General features: G+C 48.8%; 1 protein-coding gene across 1 annotated transcript in view; it reads left to right on the plus strand.

The window, feature by feature from the left end:
* Nucleotides 1-27,848, plus strand: part of TXNRD3 (thioredoxin reductase 3) — a 311,226-nt gene that overhangs the window by 155,579 nt on the left and 127,799 nt on the right. Inside the window, exons 9-11 of the mRNA XM_069643385.1 lie at nt 15,432-15,657; nt 15,784-15,876; nt 17,269-17,345. Coding sequence (XP_069499486.1) covers nt 15,432-15,657; nt 15,784-15,876; nt 17,269-17,345 — 396 coding nt within the window. The remainder of the gene's footprint in view (nt 1-15,431; nt 15,658-15,783; nt 15,877-17,268; nt 17,346-27,848) is intronic.

Below are 27,848 nucleotides of genomic sequence, written 5' to 3' on the forward strand. Positions count from 1 at the left end.
AGAAGAAGCTTTCTGTCGGTAAGGTGTACAAGCCCCGGAAGTCGAAATCCACTGGGCTTTCGACTAACGATTCGAGGGGCGACTCTCCGCATTGTCGGCATAAGTCCATGGGGTCTCGGTCCTGAGTGGGTCCCGCCATTCCTCTGGCTCTTCGAGGTACTCTCGGAAGCGCCATCACCGGTCGCCTTCCCCGTCCGAGGACTCTGCCCGTCGGCGGGTTGCTTGTCCCAACAAGCATTCCTCTCCTCCTTACGAAATGAATCCCATTCCACAGAAGTTGGCGATTTTTCTGTCACAGGGCTCTGTTCCGTCCGCGCTGTTGAAAGACGCCGGCAACCACCGTTCCCACGTCTTCGGGCTCGAGCCGTCAGTGCGATCGCCGGGAACCTTCCCGGTCGGACAAGGTGGATCGCACTAGCAATGCCCACTCCAGGTCCCAGTCCTCGACGCCCTCGAGACTGTCGGAGCCTGTGAGGTCTTCAAAGAAGACGTCGACGCCTTCGGCGCAGAGACCGTCGAGGGACTCTCTCGAGGGTCCGCCTCCGAGAAAGTCATCGGCGCCGAGGCTGTTGAAGGACATGCTCGGGGCTCCGGCCTCGAGGCCTGTGTCGAAGCCATGGGCGCCACGCTTGACGCCGGTTCTGTCAACGCCTTTCGAGGAGGCTTTATCAGGGGTGCCCCGTAGATCGGTGGTAACTTCGAGGAAGGCTTTGGCCAAGTCCAAACACCTGCCTTTTTCTGTGCCCTCATCCAGGGATTTTTTCCAGCCTTTTGATATATCTGAAGTGGCTGAAAGGTCTGATGAAGGTCTGGTTCCTGATGACCGATTATCTGGTCATAGCCAGTTGGAAGACCTGCGTCCGTCTCCACGACGCCAGTGGTCTGGACACCTCCCCGAGGTTGAGTTTTTGGCAGGCCTGAGCCGGGTACGCATGCTGAATCCTCATACCAGCGCCTCATATCGAGGGTGACCGAGTACTTGGGGTGGTCTGCGCCACCAGGGGATTTTCTGCAGGATAACCTGACAGATAACTTAGACCACGGTCCACCAACTGACCTGGTACTGCCATTCCATATGGCCTTGAAAAGAAGGGTGGCAGCGGCTTTGACTCATCTGGAGAGTCTCCCAGCTGTGGGCAAGTCTTTGCCGAAAAAATACCGTCCAGCCAGTAGCGACCCCAGCTACTTGACTACACACCCCACTCCAGAGAGTTTGGTGGTGCAGGCGGCTATGGCCTCAGCAAAACTGGCGTCGTACCCTCCCATCCCTCCTGATAGGGACGACAAGCGTTTTGATGGCTGGGCGAAGAAAGGGTTTTCTTCAGGGGGGTATGGCTTTACAGGCAGCCAACTCTGTGTGTGCCTTAGCACGTTTCACTCATACTCTGTGGAATTGTCTCTTTGGCGGCTGAACATATTCCCGACGGGGAGGAACGGGATGGCTTTCTTGCTCTTGTTCAGGATGGCAAGGATGCCATCTGTGAATCTGTTCAGTCGGGTCTGGACATGGCAGATTGTGTCAGCCGGTCCATGGCGGCGAGCAACGTAATGCGCAGATTTGCGTGGTTGCGGAAGTCAGGGTTTGCTCCTGATGTGCAAGGCTGGCTTCTCAACATGCCCTTTGATGGTGAACACCTTTTTGGCAGCAAGGCTGACTAGAGCCTTGAGAGGTTGCAGACCTCCAAAGCTGCAGCAAAGTCGTTGGTCGCTGCAGTTCGCCAACCTCCGCCTTTTCGTCCTAGGGGACAGCAATGGAGGGGAGGTTCCTTTCGATACTACTCTTCCTTTGGTAGATGGAGAGGGGCCACCGTAGGAGTGCCAGAGGTGGGAAACAAGGTACTCGAGGTGCCAAGGCCGCCCGGGCAGTTGCCTGTTTACCCTCAGGCACTGCCGCTTCAGCTCTGTCATAAGGCCATGTCCCATGTTTCACCAGTTGGGGAAAGGCTGGCGCAGCATCTTGTAGAATGGCATGCCATTACTTCAGATTTGTGGGTTTTGGAGACTAGCCAATGGCTACTGTCTTCCTTCCCGGCAGAGGCCTCACGACAACCAGGGAATGACTCTTTGAAGAGTCCGGATCCGTTTCTTACGCAGGAAATCAAGAGAAAGGCACCATAGAACTGTAGGTGCCTGTACCGGAGACGAACAAGGGATGGTATTCCCCTTATTTTTTTATCCCGAAGAAAGACTGGGGATTGAGACCCATCATGGACTTGCGCGGTTTGAACAAGCTCCTCAGGAAGGACAAGTTCAAGATGGTTACTCTCAAGTCCTCCAGGCCCTTCAACTTCAGGACTGGTTGGTGTGTCTCGACCTCAAGGATGCTTATTTTCATGTGCCGATTCATCCCAAGCACAAGAATTACCTGAGGTTCGCGGTTGGCGACTTGCATTTTCAATTTCGGGTCCTGCCGTTCGGATTGACCTCCTCCCCGAGGGTCTTCACTAAGCTCATGGTGGTGGTGGCAGCGTATCTCAGGAAAGGGGGGGATGCACGTCTACCCCTACCTGGATGATTGGTTGATCAGGGCACGCTCTCCTGAGCAAGTCTTGGATCATCTGTCTCCTGCCACTCCCTTCACAAGCTGGGCTGCTCCCTCAACTTAAAGTCCCACTTGACGCAAAACCAGCGGCTCCAGTACATCGGAGCAGTGCTCGCCACATCCCTGGGGTAGTGTTTCCCTCCCCAGGTGAGCTCATCACATTCTGAAGATGGTGCACAAGTTTCAACATGTCCAGAGTGTCCCGGCGTTCCAGTTCTTGAGGTTGCTCGGCCTCATGGCATCCTGCATTCTTCTGGTGCCAGAGGCCAGGTTGCGGATGAGCTCTGCAATGGGCTCAAGCTCCAGTGGTCGCAGTCCTCCGGCAGGATGTCGGACCCCGTTCAGGTGCCACCCTCGGTCGCCCAGGATCTTCTGTGGTGGGCCGTTGAAGGCAATCTGATGAAGGGTGCTCCATTTTGGCTACCCTGGCCGGAGGTAATGATTGTGACGGATGCGTCCCTCACGGGATGGGAGCTCATGCCAACGACAGTCAACGGTCGGTCGGAGTCCAGACTCCATATCAGTCTGTTGGAGCGGAGGGCCATCAGGCTAGCCCTGAAGGCTTTTCTGCCTTCTGTGCGAGGGAAGTATGTCATGATCCTGACGGACAGCACAGTGGCCATGCACTACCTCAACAAAAAGGAGGGGGTGGGGGTGCAGGGTCTCTCCCTCAGTGCAGAGAAGCGATGAAGCTCTCGTTCTGGGCCATCCAGCAGGAAATTTCGATCTTGGCAGTTCGTCTGGCTGGAGACAAACTCGGCGGCGGTCGCTCTAAGCAGGCAGCGCACGGTCTCATGAGTGGGAGCTGGCTCAGGAGGTTCTCCTGGAGATCTTCGCCCTTTGGGGGACCCCACAAGTGTATCTCTTCGTCACCAGTGTCAACCGGAAGTGCAAAAGATTCTGCTCGTGGGAATTTCCTCCAAGAGGAGCCTTGGGGGACGCGTTCGTAGTGGAGTCATCTTTCCCACTGCTGTATGCGTTTCCTCCAGTCCTCATCATTCTGCAAATGCTACGGAGGTTCGGTTCCCGGATGATCCTCATTGCTCCGGCATGGGCCAGGAGAACGTGGTACCCAGACCTTCTCGACATGTCCATCTGCCCTCAACGCAGTCTTCGCTACCGAGACGATCTGCTCTCACAGGTGGGGGTCAGGTTCTCCGTCCAGAGGTCAAGTCCCTCAACCTTTATGCTTGGCTTCTGAAAGGTTGAGGTATAAGGATTGGGACCTCCCTGAAGACATGATGGAGGTGTTGCTTTCGGCCAGAAGGCCTGCAGCAAAGTCCCTGTGCCGTTGGAGAAAGTTCTGCGACTGGTGCAGGGTTAAGAATGTGGATCCTTTTTCATGTGCCATTCCTGTGGTTCTGTCTTTTTTTGCTTTCGTTAGCCCACAAGGGCCTGCAAGTGGGTACCATTAAAGGTTACCTGGCGGCGCTGTCCATATTTAAGCGCTCGTCTGAGGAGTGTTCTTATTTTAAGATTCCTTTTGATTTCTCAGTTTCTCAAAGGGCTCACTAATCAATTCCCACTGTCACCTTTCCAGGTGCCTGGTTGGGATTTGAAGCTGGTTCTAAAATTCCTAATGGGAGCTCCATTTCAGCCTTTACATTCTTGTCCTTTGAGACTGCTAACCTTGAAAACTATATTTTTAGTTGTGGTTACTTCCGCTCGCAGAGTGAGTGAGTTGCAGGCACTTTCTGTTAAGCCACCCTTCACGGTGTTTCCTAAGGACAGAGTTGTCCTTAGGGTTTGTCCTTCCTTTTTTCCGAAAGTTGTATCGGAATTTTATTTAAGCCAGGTCATTCTTCCGTCGTTTTATCCTCCTCCGCATCCTGGTAAGGAAGAGGAGAGGCTCCGTAGGTTGGATCCTAGGAGAGATTTAAGTTTCTACATTTCACGCATGTCCCGGGTCAGAGTGGACGATCAGCTCTTTATAGGATACGCTGGAAGGCGTTTGGGACAAGCTGTTACTAAGCAGACTTTGTCTAGATGGATTATCTTGGCAATATCTGAATGTTACCGCTTGGCGGGTAAGGACCCTCCGGTAGGCCCATTCTACTAGGGGTGTGGCTGCCTCTACACTCTGCAGAGAGGTGTTCCCATTCGTAACATTTGTGAAGCAGCCACATGGGCTTCGGTCCATACTTTTGTAAGACACTATTCCCTAGATTCTATCCATGGGCAGGATCTGGCCTTTGGCAAGGCGGTCCTTTTATTCTGCAATTTAATTGGGCTTTCTAAATTCTTTTCCCTCCTCCATACGTTGGTACTGTTTTGGGAGTCTGTCATAGATAAGGAATACGTCGGAGGAACCAATCCCCTCGAAGAACAAGTTACTTTCTTACCTGGTAACGTTCTTTCAATGGGATGTTCCGACGACTTATTCCATATCGCTCCCTCCCTGCCTGCCCCTCTACATAATTTCTTATGCGATTGCAGCTTACGTTTCTGCAATGCTTTCTGTGGTTATACTGGCAGGAGATTGGTGCCACACGTTCTGGGGAAAAAACTACAACTGAGGCTACGGGCGTCGTGCGTCCTACTTATAACATCCGGTGACGTCGGCTCGACGGAGGCCATAGAGGGCAGCATATCGACCTCATCGACGCAGGACGCAGATGCCGAAAATATTCCAAAGCAGAAAAGCTGTGGTGATTACCTGTCATAGATATGGAATACGCCGTCGAAACATCCCATCGAGAGAACGTTACCAGGTAAGAAAGTAACTTGTTCTTCTGTGCTTCTGGCAGCTCTGAAGCCAAACTGATGGTCATGAAGACTAGCAACCGATTCAGTGTGGAGAGAAACTGGGAGATGGTCAGTTTCTCCAGGAGCTTGTCCAGGAAGGGAGTGATGGAGATTGGGTAATGGTTAGCCGGGCAGGAAGGGTCGGCAGAGGGTTTCTAAGAGGGTGCACAAGGGAGTGCTTCAGGGGGGAAGGGAATACTCCAGTGGCGAAGGAGTGATTGCAGAAATCAGCCAGGGCAGGAGCCAGGGTGTCAATGTGGTCCTTGATGGTTTTGGAGGAACAGGGGTGAACCTGTTTGGACAAGACTTTCATAGATCGGACTTGTCTAGAAACCTCGTCAACCGAGAACAGGGGAAAGGCAGAGAAGGAGGGAAAGGTGGCCGAAGGGCCAGAGGAAGAGCGGGAAGTAGAGGGAGGAGTGGCAGAGGAGGAGAGGGGAGACAGGATGTCCTGAATTTTTAAGCTGAAGTGAGAAGCCAGTGCCGTGCAGAGGATCTGGGAAGGGGCAGGAGAGGTAGAGACTGCGGCAGGATTGGCCAGTACCTTGCAGAGTTCAGCCGAGTTGTTAGATGCCGCAGAGACGCAGGCTTGGAGATGAGCTCTCTTCTTGGTTAGGACAGAGAGTCAGTATTGCCTTTGCAACAGGCGGCAGGCCAGTTTGTCGGAGGATGCACATGAAGCACGCCATTTCTTCTCGGCCAACCTGCTCTTGATTTTTAGGGTGACAAGGTCTGAGTCGTACCAGGAGTTGCACTTGGCTTTGGGCTTCAGGTGTATTCTCATGACCGGGGCAAGGATATCAAGAGTATCAGATATAGCAGAGTGGAGCATGGTGAGGGCTGTCAGGGTGAGTCAGCCAAAGGGGGAGGGGGGGGGGGTAAAAAGCCTCAGCTGACACACGCTTCATGGGTCGGATGACCAAGAAGGTTGGTGGCAGTGATGGAAGTGGCTTGGCCTAAGGAGTAGGGAGGGTAAGGTGGGAGGAGAAAATGATCACTCCGGAGAGTGGTGACAGGGAAGGAGAGGGGAAGGTCTGAGGAGATGAGAACATCAAGAGTGTGCCCTGCAGAGTCAATCGGGCCAGAGGGGGGAATGAGTGAGAGTCGGAGGTCGTGGAAGAGTCCAGTGGGAGGACAGGAGGAATCCAGGTGGATGTTGAAGTCTCCAAGAAGGAGTTGAGTGGTAGAGTCCAGGAGTGTGGAGGAGAGGTCTGCCCACTCGGAGAGGAAGGAGGACATCTGACAAGGTGGCCGATAGTAGCCACAATAAGGGAATGGCTAAGGGAGAGAGAGTTGCAGACGAGTCATTCAAGAGTAGGACTGACGAGAGGCAAGAATCCACTCAGGGAAGATCAGGGCTACACTCCCACCGGAGCGGTTGGACCTGGGCACAGGGAGGATCTTGTAGCCGTCGGGTAGGAGCGTATCAAAGCTCGTGACAGAGCTGGCCGTGAACCATGTCTCAGTGAGACCTAGGACATCAAGGTCAAGTTCTTCCAGAAGGTGGCAGATATCGGAGGAGTGTTTGATAGCAGAGTGAAAATTTAGGGTGGCAATATGGAGAAGGTTGCCATCCTTGAAGGCTTTCCTGGGAGGGGTACAGATCAGAGGTACGTCCTGCGGAGATGCTTAATGTTGAGCCTTGCCATATCCCGTGGTTGTGCATGTGTGTACTGCTATGTATTCTTTATTCATGAGCATGTGAATCTATGCCAGACCCCATGCTCGAGAAGGAACAAGTTACTTAACTGCAACTGTTGTTCTCCAGCATGGATTCACATGCAAACCCTCCCGCCTACCCCTCTGCGGCTCTTCTCTTGGTCCTACTGCCACTTTACGTGCTACCAAATCTGAAGATGGCTGCTAGAGGAGGGGCTTAGGTGGAGGGCAGTTATTGGCTGGGGGAAGTATGACCCAGAGACCAGTTATTGGTTGGTAGGAGAAAGACCGTTCAGGTGTGAAACAAACTGATGTTTTCTTTACTGAGGATTCCCAGCCTGACGGGGAATATTCATGAGCATGAGAATCCATGCCAGAACCATGCTGGAGAACAACAGTTACAGTTAAGTAACTTGGTCCTTATTCACATTAGGTACTACTCTTAGTTCATAGTTCACTTTCCACAATACAGATCAACCTCCATCCCCGATAAGAGCCACATTTCGAATGGAGTGTGTCCTCCAATGTATTCTTAATCTATGACCTGTAATGTCCACAGCCGTGCTTCTTCGGAAATTTTTTTTTGGCATTGGGCACCCTTGCGTCAGGTTGATGTACCACGAAGGCCTCAGTCAAGGGTGACGTTATCGGATGCTATAAGTAGGATGCACGGCACCCATAGCTTCTGTTTTTGTCCACATATGTGTTTGCTTCGAGAACTCGGTGCCTTGTGTCTTCTACTTCGTATCGTGCTATGTCTTCTTCCTCCACCCCGACGACCCTGCAGTCTGGTTTCAAGAAATGTCGGAACTGCGGGTCCAAGATGTCCATCATGGAGCCGCACCATAGCTGCTTGTGGTGCCTTGGTGAAGGTCACGCAACGGACAACAGCTTGAAGTGCCAGGCGTTGACTGCCAAGGCCTTGTGGGAGCATAAGGGGAAATTGAAGGTAGGCCATGTTTCCCAAACCCGTAAATCGAAATCGACTGACGTAGTCCAGAAGATCTAGGTCCCGGAATGGTTCGCAACACTCTTCCTGTTCGTCGAGGCAGTCCAGGAAGCAGCATCACCGCTGGCATTCCCCGTCCTCGTTGGATGATTACCCGGAGGTGGCCGCCCCCACAAAAAAATTCTGTACCCCCGAAGAATGGGAGTCTTTTCGGGAGCAAATATTGCAGATTTTCCAATCTCAAAGAACAGTTTCGTCCGCTCCTTAACAGTCTCAGCCTGATACTCGTGCTCCCTCGGGCCCAGGTACTCAGCGCGATAAGCATTGGGAGCCATTGACGTCCCGTTCGGACAAGGCATCAGGGGATTGTCAGAAGTGCCAGGTCCAGGTCGCAACCTTAGTCTCCAGCAAAGGTGTCGACGCCATTGGCGCTGTGTCCGTCGAGTGAGTCTGTAGGGTCCTTACCCCCGTTCAGGCCTTCGCCGCCGTCTTTGGAGCATTCAGCGCCTATTGGGCAGAATTTGCTGATGGAAGCCCCTGTGGCTGTTGAACCTCCAAGGAAGGCTCTTTCTAAATCTGCAAAGCCTGTCCCTGATGAGGTGTACTCCTCTCCCTAGGAAGGAGTTATTTCAGTCTCTCAAGAATATCTTTGAAGAGGAGGAGAGGTCTGCGGAGGATGATGCCCCTTTTGGTCTGCCTTATGGGATGCCTGGTGTTCCAGAATGTATAATTTCTGAGGAAAGTCGGATTGAGGATTTGCTTCAATCATTGCATGATGCCAGTGGGCTAGACAAGCCTCCTGAGATGGATAAGCCCGACCCTGGTGATCATGCTGAATCTTTTTATCGGAGACTGTTGTTGAAGGTTGAGTACCTGGGTGTTAGGGAGAATTCTCATTTATGGCTAATTTCCCTCACCTAGTGAGTCCCCCAGCAGCTTTGCTGGACTTCTGGAGTTTATTTCTTTCACTTGGTAAGAGTGTGAGCTTTTCCCCCACTCTTACCCATGTTTTGCCATGTGTCTTTTACCTGTTTTTATGATTGTGGTCTCTGGAGTACACCACTTCAGTAGCCCCCTTCTTTTGTGTTACACAGCACCTTCAGTGCAGTGACACAGGGTTGTCTATTAGACCGCCCCCCGACTCCTTTTCTGGGGCTGACTACAGTCCACCAGAAAAGGGTAAAGTTGCGATTAACTTTACTTGGTCAATTTACCACAGATCCAGTACACCCCATCTTCCATGGAGTACTGGAAAGGGTTACTTGGTATCCCTTTGTATCTGTACCTCCTAGAGCATTGTTTCGCTCTTTTAACATTTAGACTTGGCTGGTGGCAGTGGCATCTGCCCTAACTTTTCTACCGCGATTATATTCGATAAACGTGGTATTGTTTTAGGCTATTACATCAGCCTCGAACTTAAACCCACTTGACCAAATACTTTTTCTTTTGGCTCTGGTCAGGTTTATTCGCCATTTCTTTTTGTTAAAATCCTTCTTGTGTCTTACTTTGCGCGGCAAACCAGGTTTGCCTCCTTTTGTTCACTGTCTTTTGGCGGGCTTTTGCTCAGAAGCCCTCCTCCAGGCGCCTGGGTGTCTAGGTGGGCTAAAATGTGAGGGGGGGTGTAGTAACCCCCTGCACAGGGTATCCTAGGAAACCCAAGTCGCACTTTGCCATGATTGGCTGAGGTGGTTAGCCGGGCCGGACAACACCCCCCGCCCCCCTGCTGCGTGATTGACAGCCAGGCTGTGTGAATGGGGGATTTTCGCATAAAAGGCAGTTCTCTTGGGCTAGAAGTCAGTCGCCACTGGAACTACAAGAAACCGAAGAGAAGCGGAGAAGAAGTCGGCTGCTGCAACTACCCTGTCCCGGTGAAGCCCTGCTGCAGTCCTGAGCTATTTACCCTTCGACGACCAGAGAAGATCCAGTCAGTAGTCTTCTTCCCTTGAGCTTGGTGGGGATAACCAGCTCATCTTCCACAGCCAGAGGATCCTCTTCTTGGTCGAAATTGCTACACACTGCTGTAGTGGTCCGGATAGCCATCTGAAGAGCCTCTCCTGTTTTTAAGGAGCGCACCTTTTATTCATCGTCTCTGTTGCCGGCTTCATCCCTGTGTGGTGCAGACCCCTCCAGATGTCCTCCTTCACATCGAATCTCCAGGAACCGTGGGTCTGCGGGAAACCAACAGGTACTACTGCCAGGGCACCAGCTTCTCCATTGAATAAGGTACTGTGTCCTGCTTGAGGAATTTAGGGTGAACCCCTTTTCTTCTCCAAGGCTTGCCCTTGTCTTCCCTCCTTATAACTTTTGCTTCCCACTTTGACAATATCAAAGTACTCTTGGCTACGTTGAATCGCGAACTGTCCGACTGTGTGATCCTCGACAACAGGCACCCGGTGTCACTTGATCCTGGCTCCGGCCCTTTGACTCTTGAATTCCTGTCTGAGTGTTCTTCGATTCTGTCTGCCTAACTATAATATTGTCTATGATTTTTGCCACCAACTCCCTCTGGGTATCTCGGGTGTTAAGTGTGTTTTTGCCCCGGTAGCATTTCTTGTCACGGATACGCGTTTTAGTAGACCGAACTGTCAAAGTGATCGCAATCGTATTCACGGTAATATGTCTTGTTTCATAATACAGGTCCATTCAATCACAGGGTACTTACCTTGAGTCATACCGTACAAAGTGAATTGGTTAGTTGTAGTATATTTTACGTGTGGTTTGAATTTAATAGAAGTGTTATGTTTATAACAAATGGTTTAAAAATAAATGTACTTATATTTTTCTATCTGAAACCTTGAGTCAGTGTTTGCTTGAGTCACAGTAATTGTGGTCCCTTTGTGTAATCTCTGCTACTGCTCATATACTATTGACTCTGACATAGTAGTACAGGCTTGTACCAAAGGTAAAACTTTTATTACCGCCTGTGGTCTTAATTGTGTGTAGTGGTCCCTAGGGGCACTGCACAGGATTCTGCCTAACACTGGGTTGGTCCAGGCCTCCGGTCGCTTATGTTCAGGATGACCTTATCGACACTGTGGATCAGGGTCCGTCCAACCGGTGTTGCCATTTCATGTGGATTTGCAAAATAGGGTGGCTGCTGCTTGGACTTCCCCGGAATCTGTTCCGGCGGTAAACAAGTCATTGTCAAGTAAATGCCGCCCATCCAGTAGTGACCCCGGCTACCTGTCCACAAACCCCATTCCCGAGAGTTTGGTGGTCCAGGCGGTTACGGCCACCTCGAAGCAGGCAGCGTACCGTACCATCCCTCCTGATGGGGACGATAAACGCATGGATGGATTGGTGTGTAAGGGATTTTCTGCTGGGAGTAAGGCGCTGAAATCGGCCAACTTCACTGTGCCTTGGCAACATTTTTGCACGCTCTGTGGAATTGTATTTCGCTTGCGGGTGAGCATATTCCTGAAGGGGAAGAAAGGGATGGCTTTCTAGCTATTATGCAGGATGGCAAAGATGCCATGTGTGAATCCCTTCAGTCCGGATTTGCACACGATGTGCAGGCCAGTCTTCTCAACATGCCCTTCGACAGGTCACATCTTTTTGGCAGCAAGACTGATGAGGATTTTGAGAAGTTGCAGACCTCCAAAGCAGCGGCCAAATCTTGGGGTGCAGCGGTTCGGCAACCTCAGCCTTTTTGTCCTAGGGGACCGCAATGGAGGGGTGGTTCCTTTCGCTATTAATCCTCATTTGGAAAGGTGAAAGAGATTGCCAGTCAAAGGGGCCATCGTAAGCTCCCTTGTGGTGGAAGAGGTAGGGATGCCAGAGCCACTCCGGTAGCTGCCTCTTTGCCATCAGGCTCTACCGCTACTAAACAGCTCTGAGGCCAGGTCTCATTATTCTCTGAGGGAGGCAGGCTATCACAGCATTTAAGACTGGCGAGCCATTAATTCAGATGCGTGGGCTCTGGGTACAATCAACCACAGTTGCTGCCTCCCTTTTCTACAACGGCCTCACGACAATCCACCAAAGAAACACTCCGGATCCGCTACTTGTTCAAGAGATTTTAGCCCTGCTGGAGAAAGGCGCTATAAAACCAGTGCCTGTGGAACAAGCGTTGATATTCCCCTTATTTTTTGATACCCAAGAAAGACTGGGGACTATACTTGAACAAGTTCCTCAGGAAGGACAAGTTCAAGATGGACCCTTTCTCAGATCCTTCAGACCCTCCAACTTCAGTATTGGTTGGTGTCATTGGACCAGCAAGATGCATATTTTCATGTGCTGATCCATCTCCAGCACAGGAAATACCTCAGGTTTTGAGTTGGCGGATCCCACTATCCATTTCGTGTCCTGCCATTCGGGCACTCCTCCGCCTGAGGGTTTTCACCAAGCTCATGGTGGTGGCAGCGCATCTCGGGAGAGGGGGATTCACGTCTACCCCTACCTGGAAAATTGGATGACCAGGGCGCGTTTTCCCGAACAAGCCTTGGGTCATCTCAACGTCAGCTGCCATTCGCTTCACAAGCTGGGCTTCTCCCTCAACTTCAGGAAGTCACATATGACACCAGCCCAACCGCTCCAGTACATGGGGGTGGGGGGGGGCAGTTTTGGACAAGTCCTTGGGGATATACTCGCCACCGAAGGTGAGGGCTCATCATTCTTCAGATGGTCTAAGAATTTCATCAAGCCCAGTGTCTTCCGGCTTTCGAATACTTAAGGTTGCTCGGCCTCATGGCATCCTGCATTTTTCTGATGCCAGAGGCACGCTTGACGATGAGGTCCCTTCAGTGGGCTCTACGGACTCAATGGTCCCAGTTCTCTTGCAGGATGTCTGATCGCCATGTTCCGTTCTCTGGTCTCGCAGGACCTTCTGTGGCGGGCCGACGAGATGAATCTCTTGAAAGGGAGCCCTTTTGGCAACCATGGCTGGATGTCACGGTGGTGACTGACTCTTTCCTGGCAGGCTGGGGAGCTCATGCCGACGATCTGTCCATCAGCAGTTGGTCTCCATCCGAGTCCAAACTTCGCATCAATCTTTTGGAGCTGAGCAATTAGGCTGGCGCTGAAGGCTTTCTAGCAGTCTGTATGGGGGAAGAATGTCCTGATATTGATGGACAACACAGTGGCAATGCATTGCCGCAACAAGAGGTGGTGTAGGGTCACTGCCTCTGCAGGGAGGAAATACAGCTCTGGTTCTGGGCGATAGGGCATGTCCCGATCAGTGGTTCATCTAGCCGGCAAAGAATATGGCGGCAGACGCTCTGAGCAGGCAGAGCGCAGTCTCGCACGAGTGGGAGCTAGCCATGAAGTCCTTCAGGAGATCTTCCACCTTTGGGGAACACCACAGGTGGACCTGTTGGAAACCGGAAGTGCGAAAGTTACTGCTAGGGGTAATTTCCTCCGAGGAAATCTAGGAGACGCGTTGGTCGTGGAGTGGCTCTTCCCGCTACTGTACGCGTTTCCTCGGATCCCAGTCATCCCTCAAGTTCTTAGACGGTTGAGAAGGTTTGGGACCCACATGATCCTCATTGCCTCGAGTTGTGCCAGGAGAGCATGGTACCCGGACCTTCTAGACATGTCCATCTGGCCTCCAATGCATCTGCCCCTCAGAGGATCTTCTCTCGCGAGAGGAAGGTCAGATTCTCCATCTGGAGGTCAAGACTCAACCTTCATGCATGGTTTCTGATAGGTTGAGATATAGAGATTGGGACCTTCTGGATGATGTAATGGAGGTGTTGCTTTCGGCTAGACGGCCGGCAACAAAGTCCATGTACTGTTGTCGCAGGTTTTGCGACTGGTGCAGAGGAAGGAATGTGGATCCTTTTTAGTGCTAGATTCCGGGGGTTCTCTTTCTTGCTTTCCTTGGCCCACAGGGGTCTTCAGGTGGGCACCATTAAAGGTTACTTGGCAGCGCTGTCTGTATTTAAGCGCTCTTCAGAGGTACGCTCTTATTTTAAATTTCCACTAATCACTCAGTTTTTGAAAGGGATCCCAAATGTGTTCCGCCATTGCCGTTTCAGGTACCGGTCTGGACCTTAATTTGGTTTCGCAATTTCTGATGGGTGCTCTGTTTGAACCTTTGCAGTCTTGCCCTTTGAGGCTGTTGACATTTAAAACCGTTTTCTTAGTTGCAGTTTCTTCTGCTAGAAGAGTGAGTGAGTTGCAGGCACTTTCTTCTAAGCCACCCTTTACTTTGTTCCACAAGGACAGGGTCGTACTGGGAGTTCAATCATCCTTTTTGCCCAAGGTTGTGTCAGAATTTAATTTGAGCCAGAAGGTGGTACTCCCCACTTTCTATCCTCTTCCTCATAAGGAAGAGGAATGGCTCCATAGGTTGGATCCTAGGAAAGCCTTGAGCTTTTATCTCTCCAGAATGGCCAAGCTCAGAGTGGACGACCAGCTCTTTGTGAGGTATACTGGACATCATTTGGGACAGGCTGTTTCTAAGCAGACCTTGTCTAGGTGGATTATCTTCACTAATACAGAATGCTGAGTGTTTGTGGGCTAATTCCATCAGGGGCATTGCCACTTTCGACAGCACTCTAGAGGGGTGTGCTGGTTAAAAATATCTGACACTGCAACGTGGTCTTCTATACACACGTTAGTTAAGCATTACTCCCTGGATACGTCACATTCTCAGGATGTTGCCTTTGGTAAGGCAGTGCTGTACTCTGCCATTTGAATTGGGTATGTCTAAATTATTTTCCCTCCACCCATCTTTACTGCTTTGGGAGTCTGTCATATATGAGGAATACGTTGAGGGCACACTCCATTCGAAGAACAAGTTACTTACCAAACTGGTAACGTTCTTTTGAATGGATGTTCCTCAAACGTATTCCTCATCGCCCTCCCAGCCTACCACACTTGAATTTCCCATGCCTTTACATCTTGCGTCCCACAAGGTGAAGTGCAGTCGAATTGGTGCTCTAGACATGTGTGCCACACATTGTGAGGGTGGGGAAAAAACATGAACTGAGGCTACGGGCGCTGTGCGTCCTACTTATAACATCTGATGACGTCACCCTCGACGGAGGCGTTCGGGGGACATCGACCCGACGCAAAGGCACCCTCTGCCAAAGAAATTTCCGAAGCAGCACAGCTGTGGACATTACATGTCATAGATGAGAAATACGTTGGAGGAACATCCAGTCGAAAAAACGTTACCGGTTTGGTAAGTAACTTGTTCGTCTTGCTTGGGAGAAAATGACTAACTGGTAGGATCGAAAGCATTTTCTAAGGGGTATCTGGGCTTGGCCTTCACTCCATTGTGCCTGTGTCTGTCCTAATGTTTGTTTTTTGAATTGCTACACCCTGGGTGTCAAGCTCTGGTACTGTCCCCAAAGGAGACTGTCTCCCGTAAATATGGAGGAATATGTTGTATGGACGAGGAGTACAGTAGTTACTAAAGTGAGTAATTTATACTTATTTCTCTTCTGCTAGGATTTTCGTAATTTATTTTTCAGCAAATTTTAACCCTACCCGATAACTCCCCAATTGCAGGGCTTAGCCCAGCAGTATAGTCCTGACTTCCACTTTTATATTGTTGCATGAGGGTGACATAGGTTTTTTCTTTCTTTGTAGTGATGACCTTTTCTCGCTTCCATACTGCCCTGGCAAAACTCTCATCGTGGGTGCGTCTTATGTTGCTCTGGAGTGCGCTGGTTTTCTTGCAGGCATTGGTTTAGATGTTACGGTAATGGTGCGCTCTATCCTCCTCCGTGGTTTTGACCAAGAAATGGCAGAGCGAGCTGGTGCCTACATGGAAAAGCATGGTGTTAAATTCATCCGGAAGTTTGTTCCAATTGCGGTAAGAATTTATTTCCTATGTATGTGTGTATGTGTGTATATATATATATATATAATATACACAAAAGTACAGTAAATTCAGTGTACAATAGTCAATTGTTTAGAATGCCCTTTTTGATAATTACAGATTGAAAGATTGGAAGAAGGCTCACCTGGAAAACTGAAAGTAGTTGCAAAGTCCACAGAGGGTCAAGAAATAATTGAAGGCGAATATAACACTGTAAGTTGTGTACGGCGCTGAATTCGTGTGAAATGGCTTTCCTGCCTATGCTCAAGTAAACGTATGACTACGGCTATATTCTGTTGAAGAGTTCGGAAAGAGGTAGTCTGCTTTTGGCCACCACCCCAGCCTTATTGGGGAGATTTAGCTCCTTTTGTGACCTTTCCTTCCAAGCTCTTATGGCCCATCCTCTCACCCCAAAGCCAATGTGGATCTAAATCTGTGATCCTGGGAGCAAGGAAGCAGGGACTAGTGACCTTGGCAGTGGTTTAGTGTTCTCCAGGCCCATTTATGCCTGCCAATACCCACTGCCTTATTCGACATTTAGTCCTCTAGTCCTATGACATGTACTCTGTGCTACAGAGTGTATTTTGGTATATGCAGTCCTATAGTTGGGGCATAATGCGTTCTAGGAAAGGTGGCTCCTCATTCTTGAGTCTATTCCTGTATATTTCACACTACAATCTGTAATGCCCATACACACACTACAAGAGAATTAATATATGGAAATACTAAAGAGTGAGAAACCTATCTTGATATTTAAGGTATTATGGGCAAAGACCAGTGCAAATACCTGTTGGGTTAGTAATAAAAATGTGCAGTGAAGATATGGTATCATCTGATGTGCATCATACATACAAGGGTAATGAGCATTGGTTCAGATCTGAAGACTGTTGCCAGCCAGTGAGGTGATGGATCATGGAAGCTCATCGAGTCAGGTGTCACGTGGTGATTGCCCTGGCAATGAATGGAACACAGGGAAACTCAAAAGCTCCTCTCAAACCAAGAGATTCTGACTGCGTTTCCCAACAAAGTGTGCCTAGGCGGCCTCCTGGATTTACTGCTAATTTAAACATGGTGATCTGGGCTTCATGAATTGGCGTTCGCCTTCCCGGTAGATTTCTTATTCTGTAAGGAGTGAAGTGATTTTTCTATTTTGATTTCTGTAAAAAATGACTTCATGAATAGTTGGTCAGAATTGAATAATTATAAAAATGACAAACTCCTTAAAATGTTCAATTTCTTCATAATTTGTATGAATTGTAACCGGTTTTGCGTGTGGTTGTCAGTTCCACTAATTTCCCAGCCTTGTTTTATTGAACTGTAGAACTGGCTTTGTTTATGATCTTTAACTTAAAAAAAAAAACTTGACATTTAAAAAGTGCCATGATCCACCAAAAAATGCACTTACAACTACCAGGATTAATTTGATTTACTGAAAGAAAAAAAAATCGTTATTTCTTTAATGAAAAAACTCAAATGTCTTCTTTACCAAGGGACATTGTTCTTTGTAAGCACTACTTGTAAAGTAGATTTAATTCATTAGAAATGCAGGCCTTTTTGTTCCTCTGACCTATATAAACGCATTATATACACATTTCTTTTTTTAAGGTGATTGTAGCAGTTGGCCGTGATGCTTGCACTAGAAACATTGGCTTTGACAAGATTGGTGTTGAAATCAATGATAAGTAAGTATTTTCAGACTTCTCCGTAGTCTGAACAGTATTTATTTTGTTATTGTATTGATTTATTACATGCTTAGGCTAAATAAATTCCTTCATGCATCTAAACAAATGGTCTGTGAAATCAGTGAATGAAACTTCCACCTTTAATTTTGGGAAGAGGCATTTATTCGGATTACCATGAAATAACCGAATGAGAAATTAACCAATTTTATTTTTTTAACTAATGTGGTCCCCCACCGCACACTTATGTTGGTAAAATTTTCAAATAAAGTGGTAAAATGTAGATTTCCCTTTTTTTTTTTTTTTTTTTTTATTTTCAATCATTTCTGCAGATTCCATTTATTCATCTGACATTTTGTACTGGAACCGAAGCTGATCTTGTGGAATCTGAAGTTAGTTTAAACCTAATCTACTAGCTTACACAATTTATTTGGTTTTAAGGAACTTTTTCTTAAATAATGCAATAGGAGACATAACTCCCTCTCACTCTCTCCAGGATAAAAATAAAAAGTCCTAAAGTCCAGAAAAAGTGCTGGGGGGTCTCTAAGGTAAAAGGGGAATTAACACATTTCTGAGAATTCTCCCTAACAGCTGCAATCTGCCAATACCCTGGGAGCTCGAACCCGAGTACAGTGCATGGATCTCCGAAGTACGAATCTGTCTGAAACCTTGGACTCCTGCTGGATCGCCAGACATGATTTGAATCCTTGAAGTCGCTGCACCAGAGTGTAGGACCAGATTAGTAGAGAGAATCTGACTGATATTCGTTCATCTGGATGCTGTAAAAAGGCGCCAAATCTACAGAACCGTGAGAAAGTGTTTAGTCCTTTGCTGGAACCCGCCGCCGCCTCCTCAGACAAGTTCTCATCTAGTGTCCAGTTCTTTAGTCTTCAGACCAAGATTCCAAGAGACCAGCACAAGAACCGGAGACATCCACCCCAAAGCTCTTTCCTCCCATGTACTGTGCTGCTTGTGTGATACTTAATCTTGTGGGACTCTCCTGTCTTTCTGGGATTAATACGTTAACTTTGAGAGTCATGCTGACTGAAATAACACATCAGAGTGAAGCCGTGTCACGAGCAACTCCAAAAGGGACAGAAAACACAAATATAGCGGACACTGCTAGTACGCAGAAGTGCATTCAAAATCATTCCATGAAATAACGTGATACACTTTGCTGATCTGCAGATTACTCTTCTTTCAGCGTGTTAGCCCTCCTAAGAATAAGATTAATGAAATGATGAAGCGGAGTCCGGTCGTAGAGTCTTTGTGAGCAGACTATTTGGTATCCTGATGCTACTAGGCTGCAGTACCAACCAGTCCTCTGTGCTTACTATCCAGTCCCTTCATAAACTGGTAGACTCTGCGGCTGCAGCGTCCGATCGCAGAGTCTTTGGGCTCGGCAGGCTCAAAGACCTGCGTCCTGCCACTAAACAAGACAAGACAAAACAAGACGTGGATTGAACAAAGTCTGAATACAGCTGTTCTCCGGCAGCTCTAATTTCATTCCGCAAATCTCCTGAGAAACACCACCAGGATGTCAAATGCATGGTGCCCACAAACAAGACAAGTGTTCTCGCCGCCTCCACGGAGTGCACCAAGCATGCTGCAGCCGACCAAAGAGACACGCCGGAAGATGGAATTGAAATCAAAACCAGCAGACCCGGTGTTGGGAAGAATGACCCTGGAGGAGGAGCTTGAGGCAAGAATAACCTCCCAGCGGGTGCCACCATTGATGTGTGAGGAGTAGGACGGGTGAAGGGACGACGAGGAGGATGGTCTTTTTCTGGAGGAAGTGCTGACGTGTCAGCGATAGGTAGGCCTGTGTTGGAGGCCAGGGTTTCCTTTTTAATTTTCTTCCTGCCAGTTTCAGTGAGGGATGAAGGATGAAGGATGGGAGATGTAGAAGCAGTTTGAGAGGATGGGGGAGATGGAAAGTGCCATATGGGCACAAAGTGGTACACTTAACCCTGCAGGAACCTTGGGAATGTGACAGGGATGGAGCAGGCACTCAAGGACACAGAGGGATGGGACGAGGACAAAGGGGGATGCATAGGGTGGGGTACAGGGGGAAGACAACTTGTACAGAGGGCAAGTGAGTACCCGGCAACGTATATATGTGGACAGTGCTAAATGTGATTTTTTTGCCTAAATCAGCGAATAACAATGTAGGATATGCACACAGCTAAATTTGATTTTGAAAATGGAGGTCCAGCGCAGTAAAATACAGATGGGCTAAAACACACCCAAGTACAAGTTTCGAAAGTGGAGGCACCGTGCAGGAGGCGGTGTAGTGAAGAAGATAGAATAGCTAGCAGGTACTTGGAAGTGAAGCACACAAGAATGCATCGAATACTTAGAAAGGTCAGAGGAGAAGGCAAGATAATGCAATGCAACAGTTAACAAGGTGAATGGGATAAGTAGACAGTTTAAAGTTGTTAGGCAGAATTGCATGCAGTACCCTCTGGGAACACATACACAATTAGGACTACAGGTGTAAGCAAGACCAATCTTTGGTATAAGTCTGTACCACACAGTTTGCTGGTAGCAAACTGAGCAGCCAGGCTGATCTCAAGAGTGAATGTGAGCAGTACAAGTCTTTACACAGATGACTTTCAGTCAGTGGTTCAAGTAGACACTTTTCTGATGTTTGTTAATCTGCTTAGAATCACATGCTGTGTATATGGTCTGACATCCAGTGGTAACCGTGGAGTATTGCATCTTGTCTTTCGATTCTCCAAAGGGGATGTCAACATGGGCGTGCCTACTCGTCGAGGTCCCTCAGATTGTTTTTTTCCGCCCAGCATACTGGTCGCCTTACGCGGAGCTCGTCAAAGACGTTGCCTATTGTCCCATCGACCTTTGGTCGAATAGTTATATAAAATAATTCAGATCACCCTATCCGTCCCTTATTTCAAAGGCTATTCCAGATCTCCTCTGAAGACCTTCTGAGCTTTGACGGACAGTGATCCAGACAGCGCTGCCGACCACATGGCCGGGCCTTCCGGCCTACACAGTTGGGAGAGTGGGGTCGGGGTGGACATTTCTGTACAATCTCAGAATGCCTTTACCTTTCCTTCCTCTTTCCCTTTTGTTCTTCGTCACTCTACCCCTCCTCGGCTATGGAGAGGACTCAATTTAGATTTTGCCCCATTTGTAAAGGCAAATTTCTCTGGAAAGATGAGCACAAACGGTTTAACCGTTGCTTGCCCCTCGATCACAATGAAGTAGGATGCGCGGCTTGTAATCTCCTCTGTCCTAAGACATTAAAGGAGTGCAAAGTCAAGCGGTGGGCGACATACGGGATGTCTAAGGCAGAGTTCTCTCCCGCTGCCACTGAATGCGACGATGGCGAGAGTGACGATCAGACCTCAAACGGAGATCATTGACATTTCGATGGAACATTCTCATTCCGCATAGTCTGTCCCCGGCCCCGCCAAGCATGACTCAGGCACTGCTATGTGGAAGTCACACTCCGGCTACAAATACGTACATTTACACAGCACTAAACACACAACCCCAAGTCAATCTTCGGCCAAGTCGAAGAAGACTCCAGTACCAACGGGTACACAGGAAGCTCCGGCGGCACCCGCCGACCGTCTGGATCGGCAGCCCTCCCCACAGCTGCATATGCGCCTAGTGACTAGGCCATCAAAAACAAAGGGCGCTACCCCTAATATATCAGGTTCCGTCGAGACGCATCACAAGAAGGTGTCCGGCGAGGACAGGGTTCTGGTTCCGCCAAAAAAAGCTGCCGCAAAAGACCAGGCCCCGGCTCTGCCGAAAAAGCCTTCTTCACAATCGCAGGCTGAGACCATGCGCCTCGAGTCTACGGAGGACGTCGCTGACAGCTTAGCAAGGATTGTTTCCGCCGATTCTCAGGCGGCAGTCAAGGGATTCTTCGAGGCCTACGGAAAAGGCCAAGGATCAGTCGATATCCAAGGAAAGCCCATGGGGAGTACTGGAACCCTCCCATAAGCCGAAAGGGGCACAGCAACGTCCCACCTCCGTCGGTCACTAAGGAGGAGTTCTCCGAGGGAGAAGAAGGGATGTCTTGGAGGTCTAGACAAATAGTTTGACGTTTGGCGGCAGAAGAGCATTTTCAAGACCCTTTTCTTCCTCTAGACCATTCTAGGTCTTCTGTTTGGACTAGAGAGAAATTTGAAAACTGCATGGAAAGCCTGGAAAGTTTGTTTGCCGTTCAGAACTCCCCACACCTAGAAGACCACAGGATGAGAGCCCTTCAGACCCTGTAGCAACATTCCCAAGGCTCTTTGACCCCTCTGGAAGAGGATGTATAAAACTATGACCTGACTGAAGAAAACATTCCTGCAGACACTCAGGATGATCCCATAGAGGCTGGGAGGAGAACCCGGACATGGGTGATCCTCTGCAGGTCTCCAGATCCACAATATCCTGATGCCCTGTCTTTGGATTCCCCCCAGAACAACCCCACTAGACAACACTCGCCAGTGGATGATCAATTGACATTTAATGTCATGTTGCTTAAAGCAGCTGAACACTTTAAGATTGCCACAGATGAAGCTGTCCCTGAAGCTGACTTCGTGGAGGGCATCCTCAAGGAGAAGCCGCCGGCCAGCCAGGCTAGTCCTCTCCTGCTCCCTCCTTTATCAACACCTGCTCTCACAAGAGGTGTTAACCCAAGAATAGAAAAACTTTTGTCCTTCTCCCTCAGACCCTCTCTATATCGGAGGTCATGCCACCCCAGACTCTCTGGTGGGGACTACAAGAAAGAGGGCAGGGGTCCCTTTTTCAACCGGCGAGGCACCCCCTGATGAGGAAAGGAAAAGACTTTACGCCCTTGGGAAGAGGGTCACGGCTGCAGCAGCGTTTTCAACACGTATTGCCAACAACCCGACCTTGTTGGCCAGCTACGCGGATGTTCAGTGGGCATTACTACAAGAAGGCATACAGGAGGTTCCCCAACCACTACGTCTCCTGACCACTGTCACTGAGGGCAGACAAGTGAACCAAAGCATACTTAAGAACACTTTGGATTCTGCTGAGACGGCTGGTTGATCCCTGGCTCAGGGCACACTCCTGAAGAGACATGCGTGGCTACGGAACTCTGGATTCAAGCCAGAGATGCAAGTGTTGCTTATAAATAAACCTGTGGAAGGATCGAGGCCTTTGAGACTGCAAAAAAAGGAGCATGACACCCTAAAAACACTAGACCAAATTAGAGACCCTCTACAAGACGAGGATCTGGATCCAGACGGCTTTTTCGTGGCCATCGCTTCCCTCAACAACAATACTCCTCGGGAAAACAATTGGAACTCTCCACAGGGAACCAGCGAATACACCACTCTGTATCCCCAAAGGGGTCTGCGTCATGGGAAAGGAAGGGGGGGGCTGGAACTCTACCCCTAGAGGCTCCCCGGCCTCAGGTTCAAAATGACCCGATGATTCGGGTCCCCTCCCATGCCTCCCGGGTCGGGGACCGGCTAACATTGTTCCTTCAGGCATGGGAGGGGATAACTACAGACCAGTGGGTGCTAAAGACCGTGTCCCACGGATACTGTATAGAGTTCAACCGGTCCACAACATTCAGACCTCCACGAGCAAGACTGACACCAGACCATCTTCGTATCCTTCAGGAAGTAGAGACACTACAAGAAAAAGGAGCCATACAAGTTGTACCTCTGTCACAGGTAAAAGAAGGTATTTATTCAGTGTACTTCCTTGTACCCAAAAAGGATCTAACCATGCGCCCTGTTTGAGATCTGCAAACAGATTTGTAAAACCACAAAAGTTCTGCATGGTCACCCTGCAGGAAGTAATTCCCCTGCTATCACGGGGATTACATGGCAACACTGGACATGAAAGACGCATACTTTCCTATTTCAATGTTGCCAGCGCACAGAAAAGAACTCTGATTTGATACAAGACCAGCATTATCAGTTCAAGGTACTACCCTTCGGCATAGCATCTGCACCAAGGGTATTTACAAAGGTACTAGTGGTGGCAGCAGCACATCTGCGCAGGCAATATATCCTGTTCTTTCCTTATCTCGACAACTGGCTCATAACAGGTGACTCTTACGAAACATGTCTGTTAAATACCCAAAAGATGATAGATCTTTCATTCAGTCTGGGATTCTCTATCAACGAGAAAAAATCCAACCTAGACCCCAGTCAGGAATTCCTTGGGGCTCTAATTCGAACAAAGTACTGCCTCGTCTTCCCCTCCAACGAGAGGGTTCAAAACATGCTGTTTCAAATCCCTCAGTATGTAGGCAGTCGGGGAGGGGACTGTACGCAAGGCTATGCGACTGCTAGAAATGATGGCATCATGTATCTACTTGGTTCCTCACATGCACATGCGCCCAATGCAGGAGTGGCTCAACAGCCAGTGGTGTCAGGCAAGGGGACAGTGGGACGATGTAGTGGTGGTCTCGCCTGCTCTCATTCTCTCTCTGAAGTGGTGGTTGAGGGACAACCTCTTGAAGGGGAAATCATTCACCACCCCCGCAGTGGAAGCCACTCTTACAGACGCGTCTCTCACAGTGTGGGGAGCTCACCTGCTTCAGCAAACAGCGCACAGAGTTTGGTTGTCAGACATGGCAATCAACCACATAAACCTGTTAGAACTGTTGGCAGTGTTCAAAGCACTAAAGGCTTTCCATTCACAGCTGCACGGGAAGATGGTTCTGATCCTCGCAGACAGCACCACGGCCATTTACTACCTGAACAAACCAGGGGGCACTCACTCACTCACTCACCAGGGCTGTCCAAACTGTCCCAGAACATTTGAAAGTGGGCTCTCAAACGCAACATGTTCCTGTTATCACTTGTTCCAGGGGAACTCTATCTTCTAGCAGACATACTCGGCAGAGATTTCCCATTGCCCATGGAGTACGAATGGCGATCACACAAAGACATAGTCTCCAACGTTTTCTCAGAATGGGGCTTCCCAGAGATCGATTTGCTCGCAACTCTGGAGAACGCTTAATGCCAAGATTACGCCTCCAGGTGCCCCCAGAACCGTTCCAAGGGGAACGGACTCTGGATAACATGGTCAGGGAAATTTGTTTACGCTTCTCTCCCCTCCCCCTGACTCCCCTTCTCAACCAGATAGTGCTCAAGATGACCAGGAACCAGTTATGATACTGGTGGCCCCGCCAAACCTGGTTCGCTCATCTGATGGAGATGTCCCTATCTCTTCCAATCAAACTGCCTTGCCCGTACAACATGTTGTCGCAAGACAGAGGGGAGACGCTTCACCCATGCCGCAGACATTAAACTTAGCGGCCTGGCTCCTGAGGTCGTAGAGTTTCGGTACCTGCAGCTCCCTCAAAGATGTATGGACATTCTCGGGGAGGCAAGAAAAGCGAACACTAGCTATTGCTATTCCAGTAAATGGAAATGGTTTGTCATCTGGTGCAACTCAAAGAGCATTGACCTGATTAACTGCTCTCCCACACACATTGTTTTGTACCTAACTCCTCTACTTGACTTAGGCCTGGTCTTTAACTCTCTAAATGTTCACTTAGCTGCACTTTCAGCCTACACTACATCACAACAGAAAGTGTCATGGTGGAAGATACCAGTTATTAAAGTTTTTTCATGGAGGGAGTGAAAAAGAATTCACCCTCCCATTTCTAACCCGGCACCTAGATGGGACCTAAACGTGGTGTTGACTAGGCTTGTTGGGGGCTCCTTTCGAGCCCATGCACAGAGCAAGTCTTAAAGATCTCACCTATAAGACTGCTTTTTTAATAGCTATTACCTCCATTAGAAGAGTAAGTGAACTACAAGCGCTCTGTCCTAGATTTCTTTGTAACAGTTCACAAAGATAAGATGATTCTATGCACTCAACCTAGGTTTGCGCCTAAATTCATTTCTAAGTTCCATGTGAACGAGTCTATAGAACTACCAACTTTCTTTCAAAATCCTTCAAGCATGGGAGAAGGAACCCTGCACACAATGGATGTATGCAGAGCCGTCATGTTCTACATGGAAAGAACTCAACCACTAAAAGACTAATCAGTTTTTCGTTTCAGTGGCGGCAGGAAGAGGAGACGCAGTTTTCAAATCCACTATCTCTAGGTGGATTGTCAAATGCATCCCACTCTGCTACAGCCTTGCTAAGAGAGAGCTGCCCTTCAAGCCTAGAGCACATTCTATTCGAGGCACTGGGGCTTCTATAGTATTCATTTAAAATGTTCCCCTCGAGTCCATTTGCAAAGTGGCAACCTGGATTTCTGTACACACCTTTACAAAACACTCAGGTGGGACAGGCAGTACGAAGACATCTTTTCACTACTGTTCCTTCTCACAACCCACCTCCAACTCCGGGTACTGCTTGTTAGTCTAGCATGTGATTCTAAGTAGATTAACAAACCTCAGATTACCATAAAAGCATTTCCGATGGTTGTATTGGCTTAGATTCACATGCGCCCACCCTTCCTCCCTGCTCGGATGGAAGGAACATAGACATCTTACCATTTTCTCTTTTCTGTACTCGCGATAGTCATAAGGCTCCCTCACGGCAGAAAAATACAATCGGAGGGACCTTGACGCGCAAGGGATCTTGGGTAAACTACACGTCACGTAGGAATAGTGTTACAGGCACGCCCATGTCGACGTCCCCTTTCGATTCTCGAAAGACTGGGTGCAATACTATGCGGTTACCATTGGATGTCGGACCATATGCACAGCATGTGAATCTAAGCAGATGCAACCATCCAAAATGCTTTTACGGTAAGTAATGCGTATCATACTCAAGGTTTCTTGATAAAACACAAATTTACACAATCATTTAGAAAACAATTACTAAAAGGGAACAACTTAATTTCAGATGTCAATACACTACAATACAAAACTCCAAGCTTTTGAGAATGTTTGAGCTCCCCTGAAAAAGGAGCCAAATGGCAGTTCAGTTACTTAGCTTGTGCCTTTTTTTCCCTTCCAAGTAGAATAGGTCACATATACTTGATAGTGCAAATAGTTTCAGTTCACCGGATGAGTTCAAGTCAATAGGCCAAGCCAAAGTCAATGGGCTAGTGTTCCGGATAGGAAGGAGCAGTTCTGGTATCAAACGGTGAAGTCTTTGTAAAAGTTCTTAGTAGTTTTGACCAAAAGGAATCCTGTCAGATCACAAGCTGAGGCCTGCAAGTTAGGAAAGTTTCAATGAACTCTGAGTTAGGATCGCTCAACCAGGTTGGCACAGTATCTTAATATGAAGAAACAAATGCAGCTGAAGTTGTTGGTTCCTGGCAGTTCCTGCAGATATCGCTGTTCCTGAGCCGTAGTTGTGGGGCCAAGAGGACCTCGGGTGACTCCTGCACTGCACGGGATTGTCTATGCAGGCAAACAAGATGGCGTCACTTCAGTTCGGCTAGCTGTAGATTCAAGAACACAAGCTGGTGTCCCTCTCCCTGGTTAATCCTAACCAGCTTTGAGGATGGTATCCAGGTGTCCTATGAGTTGATTGACCCCACCAACTCAAAGGAAGAAGCCGTCCTTGAAGGAGCTTCTCTGCCGTATGGAGCTTTGGCAATTCAGACCTGCAGCAGGGCTTCACCGGGCAAACCAACGGTACAGGCGTTGCAGCAGCCGTCCTCTTCCAGCTCGTCTTCGATTCTTTTGTCCCAGTGGTCGACGCTGCTTTCCAGTCCAAGAGACCTGCCTTTTAAACAGTTTTCTCCCATTTATTCCAGCCTAGCTGTCACTCACCAAGCAGGGTGGCTTTCCTTGCCGGACAGTCAGCCAGCCAATCACGCTGGAGTGCGTTTAGGTCTCCTAGAAGACTAAGCACAGGGAGTTTCGGGCACCTCCCTCACTTCCTGTCCACCCCAGACACTCAGACGCCAGAGGCGGTCTTCAGTCTTGAAGCCCGCCAAAGGCACACCAACAGAGGGAACCAAACCTGGTTTGGCTCGCAGAGACAAACACTAGAAGGACCTTTCCAAAAAAGGCGAAAAAAGACCTGGACCTGTTTTTACAAAGGGGCTTAAGGCGCAATCTTGAAAAACATGGCTCACGTGATTTTTAGCTACTGGTGTTCGCGGTCAGGCAAATTCATGGTAGTTCCTTGTAAAACCACTGCCACCAGCCTTTTCAATAGGAAAGGGTAGCATTTGACTGCTACATGAGTATTTAGACACAGGGGATACTATGTAACCCCTCCAGCACTCCTTTGTAAAATGGTGTGTGCTGGGTTTATGAATTTGGAAAAAACTAGTAGTCCATTTCACTTTACATTCTCTGTAGTTCATACCAGCAAAGGTATTTAAACCTTTGGAAAGTCTAAAAGACTGTCACTGCACTGAAGGTGCTCTGTAACATACATGAAAAGATGATGCCTATGGAGTTGTCTAAAACCCCATATTCAAAGAACACAAGTGTAAAACAAACATCAAAACACATAAAAGAGTGGGGGGGGGGGGTAGCTCACACTCTTACCTGGTTGCTGGGTCTCTAAGGTGAAGGAAATTGGCACATTTATGAGAATTCTCCCTAACAAAAGTCAGGCCGTCACTCA

The sequence above is a fragment of the Ambystoma mexicanum genome, chromosome 2p (assembly GCF_040938575.1).
Source record: "Ambystoma mexicanum isolate Mex_15411 chromosome 2p, UKY_AmexF1_1, whole genome shotgun sequence".
NCBI lineage: Eukaryota > Metazoa > Chordata > Amphibia > Caudata > Ambystomatidae > Ambystoma > Ambystoma mexicanum.